Source organism: Protopterus annectens, chromosome 2.part1 (genome assembly GCF_019279795.1).
Source record: "Protopterus annectens isolate FY-2018-M chromosome 2.part1, PAN1.0, whole genome shotgun sequence".
NCBI classification, from domain to species: domain Eukaryota; kingdom Metazoa; phylum Chordata; order Ceratodontiformes; family Protopteridae; genus Protopterus; species Protopterus annectens.
The window spans coordinates 943048621-943073577 of NC_056729.1; the positions used below are offsets into that span (position 1 = coordinate 943048621).

At 41.3% G+C, this 24957-nt stretch overlaps 1 protein-coding gene across 1 annotated transcript in view; it reads left to right on the forward strand.

Moving 5' to 3' along the window:
* LOC122794922 (probable ATP-dependent RNA helicase DDX60) overlaps positions 1 to 24957 on the forward strand; it is a 2165155-nt gene that overhangs the window by 1543782 nt on the left and 596416 nt on the right. The window contains exon 33 of the mRNA XM_044063515.1: positions 10772 to 10876. Coding sequence (XP_043919450.1) covers positions 10772 to 10876 — 105 coding nt within the window. The remainder of the gene's footprint in view (positions 1 to 10771; positions 10877 to 24957) is intronic.

Here is a 24957-nt window from a genome sequence, read left to right on the forward strand (position 1 = left end):
AGTAAATGGAGGTTAAAATTAGGGACATTGTGCATAATTCTGAATGGAAGGAAATCAGAGGAATGACAAGAGGTGCTGGTGAGTTAAGTGTTATTAGTGCCACATTTTTTTCAATAATGTTGCTGGCAGTGATCAACCAGATATTGTTATCAGTTTTTCTGACTTTGTGGTTTGTGTGTGCAGTTGGGATGAGGGGAGTGGTAAGATGACATAACTGTTATTCCTGTTTTTACAATGCTGGCAGTGATCGACCACGTATTTTGGACAAGATTTCTGACTTTTTGTTTTTGTGTTGAGATGAGGGGAATGGCATGGTGGGAAGTATTATTACCCTTTTTTACTATAATGCTGGCAATGATCAACCAGATGTTTTGGGCAATATTTCTGGTCTTGAGTTTTGTGTGTGCAGTTGTGATGAGAGGAATGGCACAGTGAGATGTGTTATTGCTTTGTTTTACAAAAATGTTGGAAGTGATCAATGAGATATATTGGGCAATATTTCTGGATTTGTGATTTGTGTAGATAGTTGGAATGTGGGGAATGGCACAGTGAGAAATATTACTCTTTTTTACAATAATGGTAGCAGGACCAACCAGATATTTTTGGCAATATTTCTGAATGTTTGATATTTGTGGGCAGTTGGGATGAGGGGAATAATGTGGTGATATAAGTAGCATTACTGTTTTTACAGTAATGTCGGCAGTGAACAACAAGATATTTTGGACAATCTCTGTGATTTGTGTGGGGCTACTTGGATTGGAATACTTTAATGTGTGGCAAATTGTGTGAACTGTGGAAGTGAAATAATATTACACAGTCATCAGAATATTACACAGTCATCAGAATCTTACATAATCATTGGAATAGTTCATAGCCATCGGACGTTGTGGCTGTTAACTGCTGGATGGAGGTGGAGCTGACTGGATGAAAGTAACTTACCTTCTTGTCTTTGCTTAGTTTAAACAGTCACTATCTGACTTAGACTAATGTGCTTCAGTGAGAAGTTAGATGGGCTACTTAATTGGACACCTGATATTCACAGACAGAGTAGATATAATTATTGTGGCTGTCTTTTGTGGAAGAAAATTGCTATCTGCTTGCTGCTGCTGTTTGTTTATTATTTTGGCTTTGCAGGACTAACGTGATTGTGTGAAGCAATATCCAATATTTTAATATGTGGGAACTGTTTTGGTATAAAGGTGAAATGCATTACATTGTCATCCTATTGTATCACACTCAGATGTATGAATTGTACATAGAAGTGGCTATAACTATTGGTGGGGGTTGTCTGGATTAAGGTAACTGACCTTGTTGTCACTTGCTCAGCTTCACATTCACCTCCCGAAACAATAAGGTATAAATGTTTCATAAAATACCCAGACCTTCAGAACTTTGAGATGTTAGTGGCCACCACACACCAAGGCTGTATAAGTAGATTTTGACATGGGTTAGCAATCGCCTTTGCCCTGAACCTCATCTAGTTTAAAACTAGTCCTGCTTCTTGTTATATACAGAAGGTTGCCATACTTGCGTGGGGGCTTGTGACATCATTTCTTTAACATTCCTCCCAAACCTCAGATGTCACTGTTTCTTGTATTGGGTTGGGGACAGTGTGGTCATGATTTCTTTAAGTTTCCTTACAAACTTCAGAGGGGTACATGAAGGGTCACTATAGCTTGTATAGGAGCACTGTACTGTCTGTAGAACTAATAATCAAACATTTTATGTATATACAGGTGATTATCATTTGATGGAGAGAGTAAATAAGCATGCTATTTGTATACATTTCTCAGCAAGTATGTCATGTTTGATTTGTTTTCTTACAATTTCATCCCAGTTTGAAATTCTAACATTACACAAAAGGTGGCTATCTTTTGGGAGAAGGAGGTGAGAAAGCATGCTGTATATAAATATGACAGCTGCAGCTTGAAGTATGTCCGTGGACATTTGTGCCTTTATTTTAATGCCAATTTGACACCAAAGGGGGCACACAGAAAGTCACTACCTGTTTTGAGGTGGGAGTGGGGGGGCATGTACTATGTCTAGATATGATATATATGTCCTCACAAGTGTTTTTCTTTTCAGTTTATTGTGAACTGGTGTTTGGTCAGCTTTGAGCATGAAAACTTAGATACAGCATATTTCTTCTGAAAATTAAAAAGTAAGAATGAATTTATTTAGTGTATGCATAAATTTTGTTCAGGCTTTAATTGGATCAAAAGGCTGTAATAAAAGCTTTAAAATGCACCTCAGGGTAGCTATAATCCCGTGGCTTCTGGGTGCCTAGCATCCACAACCCCCCCCAGCTTAATTTAGTTATTACAGGGTGGTTTTCATAGGATCATAGGAGGTTACTAGGCTAATGACCCTAGGGCCCTTTCAAGCCTAACCAAGTTTTACCCTTATTTCCACAATCAGCACCTATCACTCCTGTCCAAGAGGGACACAGATGGAACCCCCCAGGGTGAATTTATGGTTACCCATCCAATCATCCAGATTCTGTTTGAAGAGGGCCAATGAGGTGCTCTCCTTGACATGAAGCAGCAGTCTATTCCAAAGGTGTGTTAATCTCTGGGAGGCAAACCTGTCCTTCCAGCAGGTTCTATTAATGTCACATACCAAGTTAAGGCATTTAGAGCGAGTAACCCATGGACCTTTTGACTTATGAATATGCAGCATTTCCAGTAAAGCAGGGTCAAAGATTGTCTTATATTCAAAGCAAAGATCTCCTCTGAGTAGTCTGTAGGAAACAGAATAAAGTAACAGTGATTTCAGGCGATTCACATAAGACAGATGCTGAAGACCTTGAATTTTCCTTGTGAGGAACCTTTATGGTCTCTCCAATTGCTGCAGGTGCTTGGAAAGATACATAACAAAAGGGGCATTGTACTCAACTATTGGCCTGATGAGGGAATAGTACAGGGAGGTTATAACGTCTTTTTTTTCGAGAGGCAATGTCCTTACTTATGACTGAGCAATATAGAATGCCCTTATTACCACTATGGAGACATGGTGATCAAAGATAAGGTTGCTGTCAACCTGTGTGCCCAGATCTCTCACCATTGAGTGCATATTGAGGGTGTAGCTATTGATGTGGTAGGTAGCAGGGACATCGCTCTTTCTGAAAGGGATGATAACACATTTTTTTGCATTGAGTTTAATGCCATGACTTTGATAGCAATCATTTGTTTATGTAAGACCCTCTTGTAAGTTGTTAACATCGCTTGGAGATTCTGTGACCATTCCCAGTTTGTAGTCATTAGCAAACTTTGTCAGCCACAAACCTTTAGTTTTAGCTTGTACTTCTGAGAAATAGATTCCAAACAGTAGAGGTCCCAAGACTGAACCCTGTGGAACACCACTGGTTACAGGCCTGCTTCTGGAAGTGGATTCCCCTATTTTGACTGTATAGGTCCAATCCATGAGCCAATTAGTGACCCATCTAATGATACAAGGGTCGATACTTTGCTGGGTTAGTTTATCAATGATGCCTGAGTGGGGGATAGTGTCAAAATCCTTGGATAAGTCTAGGTAGGCTGTATGCACAGATTTCCCCTTGTCAAGGTCATTGGTGACTGTCTCAAAGAAGTCCATCAGGTTTAACAGGCATGATCTCCCTTTGACAAATCCAAATTGAGTAGGGTCAAGTGTTTGGAGATTACCTATATCTTTGTTGATAAGGTCCATGATGATATGCTCCATGGCCTTGCAGATAAGGCTAGTCAAGCTAATAGGTGTGTAGTTCCTGGGATCAGTGGAAGCACCACCTTTGTGCAAGGGGATAATGGTGGCCTTTTTCCATTCTGATGGGATGAAGCCAGTGCTTAGACTATGATTGAAAAGAGTTCTCAATGGTGTTGCTAATTCTTGTTTGAGCCCATGTAGGATGCAGTCCTATAGATGCTGTGTTTTTGACGTTAGAGAAGATGTTCAGGATATGCTCTTTAGAGATACAAGGTAGAGGACAGGTGGTAGGGATGTCATGGGGTACATGTGACAGGGACAGGGGAGTGAAAGTTTCACAGAACCTGTTGGCTAACAGGTTAACAATGTCCACAGCTTCAGTATAACAGGTTAGCAATGTCCACAGCCTCAGTATATGTGGTATCATTAACTACCAGTTCGGCCCAAGTCTGGGCCTTTCCTTTTTAGGTAATAGATGTAACTAAAGAAAGCCGTATGGTTGTCCTTAGTTGAGGAAGCTAATTTAGATTCATAGGTAGCTTTGGAGGACTTTGCAGAAAGTCTTATTTGCTTGTTTAAGCAGAGGAGGGAGTGTTTCCAGTTTAGGGCTCACTCTTTCTTATTCTTAGACAGCAATTTCTTCCTCTTATTGTAAAGCCTGTTAATGGCAGTTGTCCACTAGGCAGGTTTGCTCTTCCTTGAGGAGCTTGTTTTTGGTCCTATCAGGTACAGCCAAGTCAATGCAGTTATACAGGTGTTTGTATAAAGCACTTGTGTAGAACCTGGCAAAGTTTCCAGTTCCATCTGAGGGGGGAGGTGCAGTGAAGCTATTTATACCATCCTGTAAGAGGTTATAATCTGCTTTGGAGACATTTTTTTAGTTTAGCTGCTGCTGGGGGCTGGGGCGGGGGGGGGGCTGGTGTGATAGTTACTTTGAATGAGATTGATTTGTGGTCAGATCTCACTAGGAAAGACCTCACAGTGGGGTTGCTACAGTGGTCCCCATATTGATAAGCACCAGATCCAGAATGTTAACACCCCTTGTGGTGGTGTCATTCAGCTGGTCTAGAGCATTGGAGTTAATGAAGTCGAGGAACCTTTGGGCAAGTAAGTTAGAACAAGAGTAATTTACCCATTCAGTGGCTGGATAGTTAAAGACATCCAAAACCAAGGTGTTTGGATGTATCTTCATAGACTGAAGTAGATCCAAATAGGCATAGTGGGTGTCCTGGATCATCGAGGGAGTCCTGTAGCTGGCAATGACTTGAATAGTTGTCCTACTAATAGTTAATTGCACCTGAACTGTCTCCAGGGAATCATACTGTTTAACCTATCTGAAGGTGTCTTTATTGAATTTTGATTCATTGCCTCCTTTAGTTTTCATGCCTTCAGTTTGTGGTCAGGGGGTGCGGCCCGATATGGCTGGGGTGCTGTTCACATTTTTGAACCAGGTCTCCATGACTGCACAAATGTCTATGTCTTCCAAGGTGTGGACTTCTTCCAGTGAGTGCAGTTTCATGTTAAGACTCCTAGTGTTTAGCAGCATAACCCTGAGGTTGTTTTTAGATGGAGTTTTACATCAGGAATTTTGTCCTTGAAACACTACCTATAAAAGGCACTATGGGGTGGCAAGAGCCTTAGCCAGTAGCCAAAATCCCATGGGGACAGATGAAGACCATCTCTGGCAAAGCATCAAGGTCTATCGATCATGTCTTCTCAGGCTGACAGATACTGTATCCCCTTTGAATAACATCAAAAACTAAGCCAATTGTTGAAGTCAGTCATTTTCTGTTTGTATTGAGGCATCATCCTAGGTGAAGGTAAATTTCTTCTTAAGGCTAGGGACATACTAGCGTGAGAAACATTGTCCAAGAGCTCAGTCATGTCTCTTTTCATGTAATCCAGAGAGGTACGTCTCAAGTCATTCACACCAACATGGACTATGATGGAGTGATAACAGTATCTGTTGTTGACAGACTTGAGCACTTGTGTGATATGACGGATCCTGGCATCTGACAGACAGTTGGCCATGACCTTTTCCTTATCCAGCCTGGTGAGAGGAAAATCTGTGTGTCTCACAATGGAATTACATATGACTAATATATTTGGTTTTGTGTTTAGCCTTAAGGGCTCAACAGGCGAGACACTGGTGTGTGAGCTTTTATGTGTATTATGTTCTGCAGAGGAGGTATTATGTGTAGCGTGCATGTGTTTGTATTTGGGAAGTCTCTTGTGTTTAGGTATGTTTCTGGTGAGGCCCTCCACATATATAAGTGTGTCTGATGTGGGTTTGGGTGGAGTAGGAGAGATGTGCATGCTGACAACCCACTCATTGTCATATGTACTGACTGGTGTGTGAGATTCAAGGTTCTTAATATAGCTACATCTCTCACATGTTGAGTTTGTGTGGACTAGGACTAGTTGTCAGTGAACATGAGGCAGTTGCTACCCTCTCTCCGGATGCCCTTGTCAACCAAGCTGGCTGGAGAAACTGTGGGAAATTGTACGTCCATGGTGTTAGGTAAATTTATATGGTCAGGAAGAGAGGTCACACTTAAGAATGGGTAGTGGGTTAGAGGTGTGTTGCTGCCTCTGAGGCCAGGCTTAGTGTTCTAAATGACAGTACAGGAGGGCCACAAAAAACCTCTGGAGGACCATAAGCAAAGTGGTAAGTGAAAATTTACCAAGCAAAATATATGCGACTATAACCACCAGTGGTAACTCCTGCTACGTGGCAGTGCATGATGGTGTGCTACACACAAGCAAGCACAGATGTGGGGCTTAACTAAAACAAGAAATAACCCTTTTAACTCAAACCAGCCAGTAAGGACACACTCTCTGAGCACTAGTCCAATCACCCTTGATTAGATGCGACTCAGATGGCACTTTCCTCCCGCAAGGGTGCGGAAGGGCCTTCTCCAACAAATATGGCTTGAATTTGATGATCAGAAGGTACAAAACAGACCTAGAAACAGCAAACCTGGAACTGGGCTATGCTACAGCCAAACTAATACAGTATGCAGTAAAATGTGGCCAAAAACAGTTCCAACAATTCAAACAGACAGTAGAATGCAAATACAAATTAAAGGTGTAATATAAGAGCAAAAACAGGCACTTATAGTTAGTTGGAAGCAACGGATGCCTCCGATATTTCAGTATGTCAGTTAAGAGCTAGTTTTAGTGCTCAAGTGATACAAGACCATTTAGATTCAGTAAGACTGAATCTAGCCTATGCTAAAAGTGCAGACATATTAGAAATTCAAAGTGCATAAAATCACAGTCAAAACAGCAAAAAAAAACCCAGTATAAATAAAGCAGCAATTTAGTAGAATACTGCTCTCAGTTTAATCAGGCTGCCAATAAGCAGTAGTAAATGCAGCATAACACCTTTAAGAACAAGCAGCAAAAGTAAAATAAAATAATAAAGTAGGAAAAGACAGTATAAATACCATAACATACAGTAAAAGCAGCTGGATAGAGTGTATATTTTTTCTGTCAAGTAGAAAGGGAGGAAACAGAAGATAATTCAAGGTTAAGAAGCTAAGGGGGTGGGCCTTCGCAAATGATTTCACTGTACTCAGTAGGAGTGTACATTATCAAATTTATAGTAAGAGGTGGGCAAGCAAAAGCCACCGAGTTATAAGAACACAACAACACTAGGAGCCAGCCAGAGATCAGAACAAAAGTAAATGTTCAGTTCATTAAGCGAGAGAAGTGTTTAACACACACAAACTGTGCAACACTTAGCACAGAATTATTAAATATCACTAAAACAGTTAGAACAAGTGCCAAAAAATACTTATATCAGCTTAGTATTTCCAGATGGTTACAGAAGCAATCCAACTCCAAGGGAGCTCTGGAATAAAAGAGCTGAATCTTACAAAATGTAGAAATTAAACAGCAGCAAGATACAAGACTTTTACCCTCAGGCCAATTAGATAAAAACAGAAGGAGCTATTAACCAGAAGTTTCCACCTAAATAAAATGGAGCCAGCCACAGATCAGAAAATAAGTAAATGTTCAGTTTCTGGGGACCTAATAGTACCCAGGCCCCAGCTTAACACTGTTATTTCCGATACGGTTGTTAAAGTGTGGTCTTGGTCAGTTAGGATATGCCAAAAGGATGCAGGAATAAACAAAGTTGAAGAGCAAGGCTATATTTCTTTCTTTGATCAGGGTTTTTGTTTAATCAGTGGATAAAATGTTTGTTTAAAAAAAGATAAAACGTAAAGCACACCTCAGATCATCCAGATTTCCCATGGCTTCTCCCTGGCTTAATGCAATTATTTCATCCACATTTATCAGAGTACAGTGTTGCTTTGGTAGGACATGCTGAATGAATGAATACCTGTATAAAAAAATGAAAAGTAAGACAAACTGTGAGAAAAAAATAAGTGGAAAAAAGTAATCTGGATGGTATGAGTAGACGAGGATGGGATGAGCAGTGGGGTAGGGGCCCACTATGGAGCCTTTTCACCTAGGGCACCAGTTTATGTCAGGCTGGCCCTGTTTCCAAGTGTAGGTTACTTAACCTGTTTGTGTTGTGTCCCCTTCAAAAACAGCAGTGTGGCAGCTGAATATTACTTGTAGGCACATGTGGAGATGTGCCGGTGGTCAGACAGCATAGTCTATAAAGGTATAAATCATACTGTGTTTTAATCCTTGTGTCTTAAATCCTATTATACCATGGAGAGATGTAAACCAAAGGATCCAAAAATTGCTGAAGAGTGTTCCAGTAGAAATGTTAGTTCCCATCAAGTCCTACTTAAGCTGCATGAGGCAAGATAATGAGGATTTTTCATAGCCTGATTAAAACACAGGCAAAGCTCATTCCTGAGAGCACAAAAAAGTGATGAATTTTTCATAGCCTGATTAAAACACAGGCAAAGCTCATTCCTGAGAGCACAAAAAAGTGATGAATTTTTCATAGCCTGATTAAAATACAGGCAAAGCTCATTCCTGAGAGCACAAAAAAGTGATGAAACTGTTGCCAAAACTAGGGTTACCACATGTTCCTCTTTAAGCAGGACAGTCCCTATATGGGTGGTTACAGCCAGGGGAAAAACATGAAAATTGGCTAATGTCCCAAGATTTTGACACAAAAATATTTCCTATGTTTCCACTAATAGTTGCTTAAAATATTTATTTCTTATCTGAAACATCTCACTGTGTATGAACCAAAACAAAGAAAGAACTGAAATTTTGTGAAACTGGACTATATTTTTGGCAATAAAGTGAAGTTCTGACCTTTTCACTGGCTGTGGATATGGTGTGTTCTGCAAAATTACATATTTGCATGAAAATGTCCCACTTTGGTCATATAAAATGTGGCAAACCAAGCCAAAACAGGCAATAGTATACTGTTGTTCTCAGTACTATAAAATGCATAGTACCAATTAATGGTAACCTGTCAAAATTTTAAAAAGGAAAAGTGTGCTTAGAAATGTCATGCTTTCTCACTTGTGATTTCTAGTTAGCATGTAGTTTTGAATATTCAGCAGTTACATAGATCCAGAGAAAAACACAAACTGTAAATCATTTTCATGGTATGTCAGCAATACCTCATACTGATAAGAGATATGGTTCTGATTTACTTTGTTGTTGCCTAAGCATTTTACCTCTTTAGCTTTACTTTCAAGATAATGTGATCCGTAGCACCTTTCGAATAAACATATGTTTGATGTACTCTATGGTTACGCAGTCAGTGTATACAGTGGAAAAAAAACTTGCATTATCTTTTTCTTGTATTTGTCTTTTTTTTGTCATGTAAGGTTACTTACTATGGTCTATATTAGAAGCACGAAACTGCTTTTGAGCAAACACGTAAAGAGTGACACATATTCATTGAACCGCATTTAAGCGTTTCGATGAATATGTCACAGGGCAAGGAGGTAGTTGGCCAACTACACGGGGTTGCCCTTTCCTTCGCTATAGTGCAATCTCGGAGTTATTTAGTTGGGGGGTGGGCTGTGTGGGGGGCGAAGCCCCCCACCTGATAATATTTTTAATTTTTTTTTTCCGAACGGCCACGTACATTTTTTCACTAGGAAAAAATTTGATCATGTGGCCGTTCACTATTTACAGATTTCGGGTATTATGTATCGACTTTTATGTAGTCACACATATGTGCTTTCATTGTTCTGATATAGACCCACTTTCTATACATTCTGCCCTTCATGGCTGACCCAGGAGCACTGTATATTTATGTGGCATACTTACGCTCACATGGTTTTGTAGAGGAAGACTGAGAAGCTTAAACCTTGGCTGCAGGATGCAGTACAATAGCAGTTGTTAGAGTAACTCTCTGCTTAATGGTAGATTTTGAAATAACTCAAAATCACAGAAGCAAGGGTCTAGGACCTGTGAAGTGTTAATACTAGTGCTGTGACTTTGACTTCAGCTCAAGAGGGAAACCAAGCTGGACAATTGTTGGAGTAGAATGTTAACCTTTCATTAGGCTGACAAGGTTGCACTGGGATTTAAAGTAGGGACTGGTTTAGAATGCAATGGCAGTCTTACTAAGGTTGATACAGACCATTGTTTCTGATATGGCTGGTGAATTTCTCATGACCGGTAAACAGTTATTTAGCATCACATGCTACACCTAAATGAGGAGTGTGCTGCTGCCGAAACATTCCAAAATAGCAACAAACTGAAAGGTTTGCGCTTTAATTAGCAGAGTGAGAGACAAAGACCTTCATTTATTCAGCATAAAGAATATGGCTACCTTAAAACAATGGGACTTAATGATCCAGTATAAAATTTAAAACAATCCTAAAGGGGCCAACAGAGAATTATAATGAATATTATGATGCACAAAGCTTCAGGGCAATGTGGTCTTAAGGATGGTAAGATGAAAGGTATGTGTATTAGACATCATGGTAAATGAAATATCCCTGAAATACAGTGATGTAAAATGTGTTAAAACAAATGTATTTATTTATAATTGTAGATTTGCTGTCTGGTGAGAGTTTTTACTGCAAGTTTTTGTACGTTCTGACCTCACTGCTAATAAGAATATGCACACATTTGTGATTTTGCACAGTATTAGTGGGCAGAATATAGTAATCATTGTTTTGTTTTTCAGTCCTTGTCTGTGCTGAAGCATTCACTGTTGACCTTCAATCAACCAAAGAAAATTGACATGTTAAAGAAGTATTTCCTGTTTTCTTTGCAGTTTCTTGTTGGAGAGGTGAGACACAGACACAGGTGGTACCATAAGCTTCTGTTCATTTAAAAATGTATTGTTAATGATTCCTAATTTTCAAATATCATTTTCCTCATAAAAGTTTGCTGTCTGACTCTATTGCCAGCTCTTTAATACAAAGGCAAAGCTCCCATCTTCTTTACTGGTGACAGGCTTGATAGGGAATGTGATTCATAAAAGGCCCATACAGAGAATGAAACATAGAGCATACAAAGATGGCTGACATTTTTGTAGTAGGTGGGTGGAATGTCAGTCAGCCAGCCTTCTTGACAAATAGGAGTGGTGCCTTTATATCAGGTCATTGTACTTGGGATACTGACAGGATGCCACATAGACGAGATTCATTTCTGCTTAGATTACAGTGACATTGCTGCATGTTTGCTTGCTAAAGTGTACAAGAAAAAAAAAGGTTCAGACACTGGAAGATGATGCATCATCTGAAAATATCTGAGACCTTGGGCCTGAAGGTAAAGTGTGATATTTTGTGACCTCTGTAATTGTGTACTTAGAGAAGCAACATAAAAATGTTTTTAATTAGAGGGCATGACACATGGTTTCTTTAGTTTGACTAATAATGCATACTTAATAAAATATTTATTTATTTATTTACAGTTTGATTACCGGGATAGTCCATTGAGCCGAAAAGAGCCCATTTTCAATGGAGGTCTGGGGAGAAAAGCTCCATGTATTATACAATTAAACAGCTAAAAATTAACTTATACACACAAGTTGTTATACAGTATTTTTTTAACAGCATGCAATAAAAGTTTGTTTGTCTTTTCGGCTTTTCCTGGTAAGGGGTCACCACAGCGGAACTCCGGTCCGCTAATGATTGGCAGTAGATTTTTTTTTTTTTTATGGTGCCGAGTTGCCAGCCCAATGCCCAACCTTCAGCGAAGGCACACCCATTCACGCATGTCTTTCGGAGGCCACTTGACCACGGGGAGGACATGCAGACTCCACACAGAAGGCATTCCCCGCACACTAGCTGAGTATCGAACGGGAGAACCTCTTGCTGTGAGGCAACAACGCAACCACTGTACCACCGCGGTTTCATGCATTAAAAGTAAATAAACATATATAAAAAGATTAATGTAAAATCAATATATAAAAACAAGGATTGTGGTGATACATGCCCTGTCTGAACATCCAAAAGCAGAATTCATAAAGCAAGTAAATTACAAATGGTGTGACACAGTAGAGGCCTGTGCCTCTATAAGCCATGATTCGAATTTTAGAGAGGGAAGGTATACAGGGTTGTAAGTTGTAGAAGTGTAAGAGTTTGTCAGAAATAGTAGGGAGTAAATAACATATAAAAGAGAAATAGTGGAGATCAGTATTAGAACTGAAGTTGAGAGAAAAAGGAGGAAAGGAAGATATGGGTGAAAGCAGGAGTATTCCCAGTCAGAAGAGAGGTGGGAATGGAGCAAGGTCTTAAAGGTGGAGTGGTTGTTGGTGGTACGAATATGTAGTGGAAGGGAATTGCATAGGCATGCTAGAGAGAAAGATAATAGAAGTTTGCTTGGAGTGCGTGCTGGTTTGTACACTTCAAGCAGGTTGTTAGACCTGAGTAGTCTATCAGATTGATACATTTTGAGAGCAGAGGTTAGAGAGAGGTTAGAGAGGGGCAGAGAAAGGGTTTGAAGATGAGTTTATGTGCATTAGTTAGTTGGATGTAGGAGAGATAGTTAGGTAGTTCTAACCAACTTAACTTAATTTGTGGAGGGTGTTGCAGTGGTGAGAGGAGGATATGGATCTGGTAGCAAATTTTGACATTTTATTATAGCAGGAGGATAGTTTTGTCTTTATAGAGCTTTGAAGATTAGTAAGAAGGGGGGCACCATACAAGAGGGAGGGAATGAGAGGACATGCTTGATTGAAGGAGTAAGAGAATGGTTACAGTGATAGAGCATACCTAGCTTTTTGTGGGTTTTCTTTATATTTCTGTACAGATGAATATAAAATTTTAATCGTTCATCAATAAGGACACATAGAAGCTTTGCATGGGGGATGCTTTCTCTAGGGGTCTTGTTTTGGCTAGTTATGGAGTAGGAGTTCTTGTCTATTTTGGTACTTTTTGAAGGGGTAAATATCATGATTTTGGATTTAGATGCGTTGAGTGCTAGGTTATTATTTAACATCCAGTACTCGATAGCAGAGAAGGCTTCTTGAGTTAGTTTCAAGAGCTTGGGATGGGATTCGGCAGAGCAGTTGATCGTAGAGTCATCCGCCTAATGGACAAGTTTAGCATTTGGAATACATTGATGGAAGTCATATATGAATATGTTACATAGTAGATAACCTAATATAGAACCCTGAGATATACCTGTTTGAGTATTAAGGAAGGAGAATGTGCAATTTTTTCCTCTTGATGGCTTGTTGCCTATCAGAGTGCTAACTGGAGAACCAGTTGATAGAGGAGTTGGATAGATTGAGATGAAAGAATTTGGACAAGAGGAGATTGTGCAAAATGGTATCAAAGGTCTTTGATAAGTCTAGAAAGAGGGTTGATATGATATTGCGGGAGTCGTGTGCGTTATTGACAGTTTCAGGGAAGGAGAGGAGAGCAGTGGTGGTACTGTGTCCAGGTCTAAATCTTTGGTGTGTGGGGGTTAGCAGATGGTTGTCTAAGAGGTAGGGTTGGAGTTGTAGGTGAATACATTTTGAGAATTTTAGAGATAGGGAATAAGATGGCAATTCGGTGGAAATTAGAGATATTAATGTTAGGGAGTAATAAAGGCTTTTTTCCAGAGTAGATGTACATGATTTTTGAACTGACTGATTTATTAGGATGGAGATGGGAAAGGCTATGCCATCAGCAGCTAACTTGAGGAAGTTAGATGGAAGGTCATCAGGGGCATTTGAACATGGTTTCAATTTTTGTAGGAGTTTTTTTATGGTGGGGACAGGAATGGGTTTGATAGTGAAAGGGGCAAGGTGAGAAATTTTCATGTTTGAGGAGGATGAATTGGGAGAGATAGGTGGGGTGGAGGCAAGTACATTGTTTGGAAATGATGTGGAGAGCTTGGCTATTGAGTCTGTAAAAAAGGAGTTAAATTGGGTAGCCAAGGAAAGATCAGAGGTGTTAGGATCTGGGCAGGGGGGTGTCTTTTTTATCAGGATGGAGGAGGGTCGAGAAACTATTCCAGAACATTTCGGAGTTAGTTTTATGGTTATTTTGAAGTATGGAGTAATAGAATTAACAGTTAGCGGCAATGTGTTTCTTGACTTTCTTACGAAGTTGCTTATATTTGGTCAGGGAGGTAGGAGTTTTATTATTCTGGTAATATTTCTATGATTTGTCTTGGAGATGCATAAGAGTTATAGTTTCTTTGGTTATCCAGGGGACAGTTTTGCATTTAACTGTTTAAGTTCTAAGGGGAGCAAAGCTGTTTAGCAGGTTAATGAATGTAGTATTGAAGTAGGTAACAGCATTATCCAGAGGGATGGTTTTTAGAGGGTTCCAGTTTATGTGTTTTAGAGACTCAGAGAAGATTTGAAGGTTGAATTTTTTCAGAGAGCGAGTAGGGATGTAGTTATGACATAGATAAAGGGAGGAGGGTGAACGTCGAATGAAGATGGGGAGATCATCACTAAGAGAGTCAGGTAGGGTACCACTGTCAGAGATAATGTGGGGGTGAGAAACTAGTATCCAGTCCAGAGTGCTCCGGAAGGGCTGTCTTTAGTGGGTCTAGTCGGTGATTTGATAAGTTCGGTGAAATTATATAGGTTTAGATTCTGGGAGGTTGTGGGAGATTGTATAGTAGTCCAATTGATATTAACGTTGCCTAGGATTATTGTTTCATTGCTTATATTAGATGAGAACCAGGAGAGGATTTCCTCTAGAATAGGGATATTGTCACTGGGTGGGATGTATAGAGCAGCTATGCTTATGTTTTTGTGGGTATTTATCTTTTGGAGGGCAAGGGTTAGCTTGGCAGTAGCAAATTGGGGTGTGGGCATAGTACAAGGTGTCACTAATAGGGAGGAAGAATAAAGAAGAGCTACTCCACCACCTTTCTTATGAGTTCTGTCATTTCTTGTGATGCTGTAATTGGGAGGAGTGATTTCAGGGTCTTTTATATGAGGTTTTAGTCATGTTTCGGAGCTAGAGAGAATGTCACAGTGGTTGTGGAGAAGCCAGGCATGGAAATTAGGTAGTTTGTTACATAAACTGTGGGCATTCCATGTAGCAAAGAGAAGAGATTTATGGGGGGGAGGCAGTGGTAAGGGTGAGTTCGTAGGTTGACTGGCTGAGGGTCCAGGGTTGGGATGAATGTCATCAGAAAGAAAGATAGTGATAAGTTGAAGAAGGTGGGAGAAATTGAATTTAGAATGCTTTGTGTTCGTTTTAAGGTCAAGGAGGGATGTAAGATTGGGATTGTCTAGAATGGGGACAGTTTCTCTTGTCAGGAATGAGTTTTCTGTGAAAAAAGAAGAGAGTTATTATAATTGTAAAGATGGGGAGATATATAGGTTGTGGGGAGGGAGATGTGTCTGGCATATGTAGAGGTTGTGTGAATAGCGGGAGAGTGCGATGTATTGGAGAGACTAGTGAGAAGGTGAAGGATGGAGAGGAAGTTGTAGTAGTATATAAATGCTTTTCAGTGTGATATTCAGTGCTGTTGAAAAAACTTAAACATTCTATACAAATGCAGTTTTCTAGGCATAGATGCAGATCGCTTTTTAAGTCTTTTTACTTTATCAGCCTTAGCTCATACATCATAAAATTATTTGAGAACTCTAATGATAGTACTTTAGTACTGCCTGATAACTATAAAGAAATGCAAATACTAGTTCAAACAAAGATGTGTTTCTGAAAAAAAAGTTGGATGGCCTGAAACACAGAATTAACTGTACAGTACACAAAGGGATGATCATATAGCTCAGCAATGGATGACCACTTGGCACTTACCAAGAAAATTCTTTCATATCCTTACAGCACTAGATGTTATGCATGCCCCACAAACACACACACACACACACACACACACACACACACACACACACACACACACACACACACACACACACACACACACACACACACACACACACACACATTTTTGTTTCCATAGCTCTGTATAAGATGTATTATAAAATGTTTAACTCTACAAATGTGCCATAGTTTTAAACATTTTCATGTTTTGTACATACATTTGATCATGTCAGTGTGATTTCATATTTAATGGGTTAACTGTTGAGTACCCATCAGCCTATTCAACAGTTTCAAGGTCTGTGCAGGAGAGACCAATGATTTCAAACCATTTAATTAATCTGAGAATGGGGAAGGAATACAGGAGGACTGGTCACATGGGAAAGAAACCTTTCTCTGCTTCCACCATAGCTTGAGAATCAGTATCTCCCCGAGGTACATGACTGGGTACTCCCTGCACATACCTGCAAGGTACTAACTGGTGATGAGAGAGAAACAAAATACAAGCTCAGCATGCTGTTATTTGACTTGTTGGTTACCAGTATAGAAGTGCATAGGTCAGTCTCTAATTGTCCACATACAGACATGTAGTATTTCAAACAACTGATGTGAAGTTATTAATCTTCGTCCTATTCATCACTGATGGGTTCGAGTCAGCCTAATACCAAGCTCATGTACTCCAAAAACTCTCGAGCTAAGCTGCTATCCACAATGCCCTTCTCCCAGTTACCCCAGATCTCGTTTGCCCCACAGCCATATAGCAGCGTTTCACCGAGCTCTCCAGCTAAGTGTTGTATTTTTTAAAATTTACTGTATTTTGTAAGTTTTTTTCTCCTAAAACTCTTTTATATCTTTAACCAGCTCTACCCACGGATATCCTTCTCTTACCATTGTTGGTAAACACCCTTCTTTACCCTCGTGGTATCCTTAATACAGTTGTTGGTATTTCCTCTTCTTCTTTTCTCTTTCTCTTTCTCTTTTTTGGATTGTTGGATTGATTTTTTGGATATGTCTGAAAAGAAAGGGACTTCAGGGTTCAAGCATTGCATTTCCTGCAATGGTAAACTCCCCAACAGTGACTTACATGATGATTGTGTCTATTGTCTGGGGGTTTCCCACTTATCTGTGAAGCCTCCCTGTCAGATTTGTCTCAGTTTCAGTCAACAGATGCTGAATGAAAGAAAAAATAAACTTATTTTGAAAGGCCTGCTTTCTTCACCTTTTTCTGAGGCTCTTTCTGCATCAGAGGTCCCAACTCCATCAAAGGACAAGAAACGTCCTCATTCTGACCCCTCTTCACCGGCTGGTGATAAGGACAAGCCTTATAAGCATAAGGCCCACAAGTCTTCCACGGAGCACAAGATCGCCTCCTCGGCTCTGACCTCCTTGGTTCCGAGTTCAGCTGCAGTGGTCTCTGTAGATATTAATATGACTTCCATGTCAGCGCCACCCTCGGCACTGACTTCTATGGTTCCAAGTGTGATGTCGGCTGCAGCCTTATTGCCTGCTATTACCTCGGCACCAACGTCGCCCATGTCTGCTCCGAGGTTGGTACTGACTACTTCTTCGGAGCCGATAATGACTTCCACTCCAGCTATCCCCTCACCTCCAAGTCTTTTCTCAGCAACGATAGTCCCTCTTTTGCCTGTCTCAAAGCTGGAATCTTCGGTGCCAACTTTACCTACACCATGGACCCAGTACTCCCCATGTTTGGATCTGTTTTCAGGACAAGCCTTTAGCCCTTTTTTGGACCAACCTGACTCCCCCTCAGGAGTGTCGGTAAGGTCCACCAGGAGTCTATCTGAATTGGATGTGATGCACCTGTTCGATCAGCTGTTGACTCCAGAGGGATTATAAATTTTCCTAAAACCCATCCCACTCTGGGTTTTGGGTCTATTGCCCCCTCAACTCCCACGTATTCTCCTCCCTTGGACCCTTCGGTTCCAAGGCCCATAGCTCCGACATCTTTGGGGGGAATCCTTTCCTTGGCGCCAACAGTGACCTTCTCTGAGGCCCCTTTGGGTTTCGGTTCCTTCGGAATCATCCCTTCCTCAATCTCATGCTTGGGGGGTGGAACCCTCGGCTCCAGGTTTTTCATCAGGTCCATCTTCAGATCTGGGGGCAACACTTGCCCTGGTTTTGATTGAGGCTCCGTCCCTGGGAGCGGGCCACGCGGAGTGGGGTGTGACCCGGTTCCGAGATTGTCTTCCTCGGTTCCGGGCTCCCATTCCTCTTCAGGCAGGCCTGCTTTCCAGGTGTTGGAGTGGGTGCTTGCTTCGGGAAGCACTTCTCCTATATCGGACCTTTCCCCTGCTCCCTCTGAGCTGCAGCTGTCATGGGCCACCTCCCCAGGACACCGAGAGCACAAGTCTCAGGAAACCCCTGTACAGGGTAATCTCCCTTCTGAGTCTTCATCAGATGCTCCCACTGAAGAACCCCCTCAGAAGAGGGTGTGTAAGAGGAAACACATGGACTCCCCGGAGGAGTCCCTCACTGAGGATATTGATTATGATGATGGGGAAGGGTCTCCATGGTCACCCTCTGATGGTGTCTCCTTTGGAGACATCCTGGAAATTTTGAGGCAGAGTGGTGACTGGAAACCCTCCAGTTCTTCCTTGGAGGAGTCTGTATTCCTGCAGGCCTTCCGCTCTCAACCCTCTCCTTCTTGGGTGACCCCACCTGCCGATGAGTTAGTCCAGCTTATCGTGCAGTGGGCATGGAAGAACCCTGATACCATTGAGTCCATTCCCTGGAGACTGGACAAGATACTTTCCCCACTAAAGGAACAGCCCCATTAGTCTAGAGGCGTACCAGTAGATGCTATGGTGGTGGTGGCCACCACAAAAAAGGACCTTGCTGAGGAAAGTCCTACTGTCCATCCACCCAACAGAGAGTCCCAGGTAGTGGACAGATTAGGAAAGTGAGTCTTTGCCTCAGCGACCTTTGCTGTCAGGTCTCTGAATTATTTGGCACATATTACGAGGCTCCAAAGGGATCTTATCTCTGAACTCTTTGGAACCCTCGCAGGTCAAGTCTCTGACAGGGCACGCGATAAAGTTGCTTATCAGCTTGCTACCCTAGAGTCTATCTCCAACTCATCCATGAGGTTGTTGTCCCACACAAGTGAAGGGGCGGCTAGAGCTGCAGGTTCAGGTGTAGTTATGAGACGCCATGCCTGGATGCGCATTTGTGACCTCATGGACTCCTTCAAGTCTTCCTTCTTGAATGCCCCTATCGAACCATCCACTTTGTTCAGTTCTAAAGTGAAGGACACATTAGCCAGGTGCGAACAGGACAGAAAAACCTTGCCTGCCATTGGCCTACGTTTTTCCAAACCTCAACGCTCTTTCTCCAGGAACCAGAGAAGTGGGAAGATATGGCACAAAAAATCTTAAGGCCCTTTCCACAGTGCACGTGGTGAGGATTCCCCTAGAGGCAGAAGGGGTTCCAATAATGGAAGACGCCCCTAACCAGGACTCCAGGGATTCATTATCCGGATGACCTTATCAGCGCTTCTGAAATGCTGTCTGATTGCTTTCCTCTGGAAGCAGTCAGGGCTCAGTTTTCTCTGCACCAAGCTGCCTGGCACTCTATTACAAACAATCAGTGGGTGCAGAAAATAATTTCCAGAGCCTATTACATCTCTCTATTATCTTACCCAAAACTTCCAAAATGCCTTCCCAATGTTCCACCCAGTCAAAGGGAAGAGGCAGCTTCAGAAATAAGAAAGCTGTGTCAAAAATGAGTCAACCAGCAAGTCCCCCAGACCAGTGCGGATCCGTTTTTTACTCAAGATTCTTTTTGGTGCCAAAAAAGACCGGGGACTGGAGACCCCTTTTGGATCTCACCCAACTAAACAAATCAGTGGTTCAGACCAAATTCCGCATGGTCACGATACAATCCATTCTCCCAGTTCTTGGGGAGGGTGTGTGGATGTGCTCAATAGACCTCTGGGATGCGTATTACCACATCAAAACAGACAAGTGCTCCAGGAGTCTCCTTCACTTCCGGCTGACAGGCAATCATTACCAATTCAGAGCCCTGCCATTCGGTTTCTCAGTGGCCCTCAGAGTGTTCACGAAATGCCTAGCAGTGGTAACAGCTCATCTGAGACTTCAGGGATTCCAGGTGTTTCCATATCTAGATGATTGGCTCCTCTCCGCCCACACCAAGCACCTACTGGTCATGGCCCTCCACTACACTCTAGCACTGGTGGAATATCTAGGCATCACCATACACTGGGAAAAATCCAATCTTCATCTAACCCAGCAATTGTAATTTATATTAGCAGTATTCAGTACTCAAACAAGCCAAGTCTCTCTTCCTCCTCACAGACTTCAGAGGTTAAGATTGCAAGTACGAGTGATACTCTGTCGAAGGAAGGTGTCTGCAAGGGAAGTTCTACAGACTCTGGGGTCTATGGTGGCAGCTATACCAATTGTTCCCCTGGCAAGATTACATATGAGACTGTTACAATGGCTCCTTTTGTCCCAGTGGGTATCCAATCCCCATCCTCTCAACTCACAGCTCCTCATCACCAATTCCTGCAAGCAAGATCTTCTTTGGTGGATGAGAGCAGATGAAAATCATTGGTGCCGCCCCTTCCAGACTCCACAACCCAACACCACAGTGACCATGGACACTTCCCCTGATAGGGTGGGGGAGCCATTTCCAGGGAAAGACAGTCCAAGGCACATGGTCCAACTTAGAGGTCAGTTTGCATATCAGCATCCTGGAGTTAAGAGTGGTGCTGTTAGCGTTGCAGGCACTTCATTCGCTCCTTCCGTCGGGAGCGATTGCAGTCCAGTCCGACAATATGTCTGTCATCTGGTACATAAACAGGGAGGGACCAAATCCTACCCCCTATGTCACAAGGCCATAAGAATTTGGCATTGGGCGATAGCTTCCAACTGCTTTCTGATAGCAACGCATATCACAGAGAGATCTCCAGCATGATTGCAGACAGGCTGAGCAGATGCATCCTCCATCCACACGAGTGGTCTCTCAACCCGATCGTGATGGCAGAAATTTTCAGCCGTTGGGGCCAGCCTTGCTGCGATCTTTTTGCTTCCCCTTTCAAACAAAAAATGCAGCAGCTACTTTGCCTTCTTTCCCCCAGTCGGGGAATCATGAAAGATGCTTTGACTCACGATTGGCCCACGGGTCTCCTCTATGCTTATCCTCCGATACCTCTGATACCCTTATTTCTAAAGAAAGCAATTCGTTTGAGATGCAAAGTGATCCTCATTGCCCCTTTCTGACCTAGACAAGTATGGTTTCCTTTCCTCCGGCCTCACCTATTACAACCTCCTTGGATCCTGGACACTTGTCAGGACCTACCATCTCACCCACAAGGGTTGACTCCCCCAAATCTGTCCACTCTCAAGCTGACAGCCTGGTTTCTCCACTTCTGTTATTCACTAGGCAGAAAACCCTCTCCTCACCTGTCTGTGATATTATTCTGGCCTCCCATAAACCATCCACCAGAAAACTCTACAGAGAGAAATGGAAAAGATTTGCCAGCTGGTCTAATAATCGGATGCTAGATCCTTTTCCAACTCCTACAGCTGCTATACTTTAGTACCTTTCAGAATTGTTTGACAATGGGGCATCAGCTTCTACTATTCGAGTCCATTTAGCAACAATCTCCAATTTCCATAATGGTTCGGATGGCGTTCCTCTTATCTCCACCCACCTGTGCAAGACCTTTCTCAAGGGAGTTTTCCATAGCAGACCTCCTATCAGGCAACCTGTAGAGACATAGAATCTGTATCTGGTACTACAGTCTCTCTCTCTCTACCCCCTTTTCAGCCTGCTGTGACATGTGATCTTAAATTCCTGTCATGGAAATCTCTGTTTTTGGTAGCAATCACATCAGCCAGATTGATATCTGACTTACAAGCCTTATGCATCAAGAACCCGTATCTAATCTTCCATAAGGACAGAGTATCTCTTCGTATTAATCCATCCTTTCTCCCCAAAAGTGGTGTCCGACTTCTCTATTAACCAGTCCATTGAGCTCCCTGTGTTTTTCCCAAATTATTCCAACAAGGGAGAATACTGCCTACATTCATTGGATGTACATAGACAACTACATTTCTACTTGGACAGGACTAAGTCCTTCTGTAAGTCGGACCAACTTTTCATCTCCTTTTCTGGTCTAAGAATTGGATGTGCTGTATCGAAAGTTACTTTATCAAAATGGCTCAGAGATTGTGTTACCTTTTCTTACTCCTTAGTCAATGAATCTAAACCTGTTCATATCAAAGCTCATTCAATGAGGGCCATCACAACTTTGATTGCTTTTCACTCTAGGGCTTCCATGGATGACATTTGTGCAGCAGCCATTTGGGCTAAACCCCATACCTTCATCAAGCATTACAAATTGGATTTGGTCTCTAGGGGAAGAGCAGCCTTCGGCTCAATGGTTCTCAGGAATGTTCTTCCATGAGGGCCACCCAGGTTCTCCAAGTAGCTTGGTATTCTGTCCCATCAGTGATGAATAGGAAGAAGATTAACAACTTCAGATAAAGAAGTTATGTCGTACCATAACGTTCCATCTGAGTTGCTGATCTTCTTCCAGTCATCACACCCCCCGTCGTCCCCCATCAAAGGCTGATCTTCTGGGTCCTTGTGGTCTTTCAGGGTTTCTGCTCAGAAATGGCCTCTGCTTTCTGTTTTCTTCTGTATATTGCATGCAAACTCAATCTGAGCTAAGTGGGAGAAGGGCAATGTGGGTAGCAGCTTAGCTTGAGAGTTTTTGGTGTACGTGGGCTTGGTATTAGGCTGACTTGGTTCCGAGGGCTCGGAACCGAACCCATCAGTGATGACTGGAAGAAGATCAACAACTCAGATGGAATGTTATGGTAAGACATAACTTCTTTTTAAGATGCAGGGGTCACCTTGATGCTACTTTTAGCATTGCTGTGTTACAGTTCTTTGCTTTTCAGTTTGCTACCTGGTGGGGGTACCTCTAGTATTGAATCAACATTTTTTTCTCTTTGTGTGGGTTGCCCATAAACACATATGTAGGAGTATGAATATATGTGCATTCTGTGATGGCCTGACATCTTTTCTAGGACTGATTCTGTGCATTAAACCCAATGGCTCCTAGAATATGCTGTGTGTAACTTTATGTACCATATAGGTTCTAGCAGATATCATTAAGCACAGCTAAGCATCTTGGGATGCCCTATAGTGCTCTACAAAAAAAAAATGCTCCATTCACTGGCCCATGAGAATTTCAAGATGGCTACGCGCTAAACAACAGGTTGATTAGAGCTTTCTCAATGTGAAAACTGAAAAAAAAAATGTTAAAAAAACAGTAAATCTCAGTTATTTGTTAGTAATTACACTGCCTGGATTCCAGCAAAAAAAAAAAGAAGAAATTTGGAGAACATAAAAGAAAATGAAGTGGAAAAGCAGAAGAAAAAGCCGTGGTTGGCAAGATCTTGCAGCTGTTCAGCAAAGAACAGTTCAACTTTCAGCTTTAGTACTGGAGATGGCTTCCAGTATTTTGGAGGAAAAATTAAATCAAATGTTCTCAGAGGTATTTAAAATAAGTGAGACAACAGAGAAATATATAAAGTCAAATGCAAAAGGCTAGGAAAAAATAGAAGCAATAAGTAAGTATTCTGATGAACTGATAAAACTGCAGAAATCAGAAGTGGAAATGAAAGAATGACTGAATTTATGAAATGATGACTGTCTGAATATGTGGCTTCTAAACAAGAGCTGTTTAAAAAAATAAAAAACAGTTGCTCAGAGGCAATTTGAGGTTTTTTGTTATACCAGTGAACCTGGAAGGAGTATATTGCATTCTTTTTATGAAAGTAAGAATAAACAATTGGAATGGTATTCCATGGCAGGATTTGTCAACTGAAAGGGCACACTATGTGTATGTTCCCAAGGCTGGCCATGAGAACGCAGCCAAGACTTATGTTAGTAAAGATCCAACCATACTACCTGCTCCTGACAAAACCGGGACAGAAGGAAAACATTTTAAAATTGGGGACACCAGAGTGTCTGTGGAAAATGATTATTCACTCTGTGCCATACAAAAGAGAAGCATTTTCCCTAATCAGGATATCAAGAGGCAAGTATGAGATTCAGGTTGCTATATCCAGCTGCTTAGAGAATATTTTTTCCTGGGTGATCAAATATATTTTGGATGTTGAGCACGATAAAGAGGAAATACAAATATTTAGCTAACAAAGAGTGACCAGCAAGCTGAAGTGGACTCTACTTCTTCATTTTATTGCCACAAAACCCATAAAGCATTAGAACAAGAGAACTCATCCATCTTTCTGTTTAAATGAATAAACTACTTGAAACAAGGCAACTTTATTCTTCCCTCAGGGAGTGTTTCAGAGAGAGAGTTTCATAGATCTAGCTAAAGTGATTTTGTCTGGACGTATCCTTTGTACTTTGTTTCTTGTTAGTCTTGTCACCTTCTGGGTCACAGGTGGGATACCAGACCTGATTCGATCTTTCTGGATTATCTTTGTTTTCAAGTAGGCTTTAGATGATTTTTCTTCAGGTAGGCAACAATAATGATGATAGTGAAGGGAGATGTAATTATGAACATGGTTTTGGGAATGTAATGAGTTGGAAACTTCCCAGGGAAATTTGATAAGAATGTTGGGAGAAGACCTGGTTGTAACTAAGGAAATTATTATTTTGATCTATGTTGTAAGCCACTGTAATTACACTATGGGGCATTGTAAGTGAGATAAAAGACCTGGAGATGGGTTCTTTAGAAAAGGGAAGAAACAAATTTCATAGAAATGGAATTTGTTGGAACAGTGCATGCAGAATGATGTTCAGAAGGTAGAATAGTGAGATTTAAGAGTTAAGTGAGTTATAATGTTGAAATGAATGAAAATTGTTAAAATGAAACATATGCATAATATATGACAACAATAGAAACTACTATTAGGATTTGTTTAATTTTCTAATAATGTATGTTTACCCATGTTATTGATTAAAATGCTAGTATTTAATAACAATGGTAAAATTCTCTATTAATTCCTGTAACCTATAACCTGTATTTATTAGTTGGGATTTACCTTCTCCTGCTTACCAAGAATTTCAAATAAACAACCAACAAAAGTTGAGAGACCAGACAGCC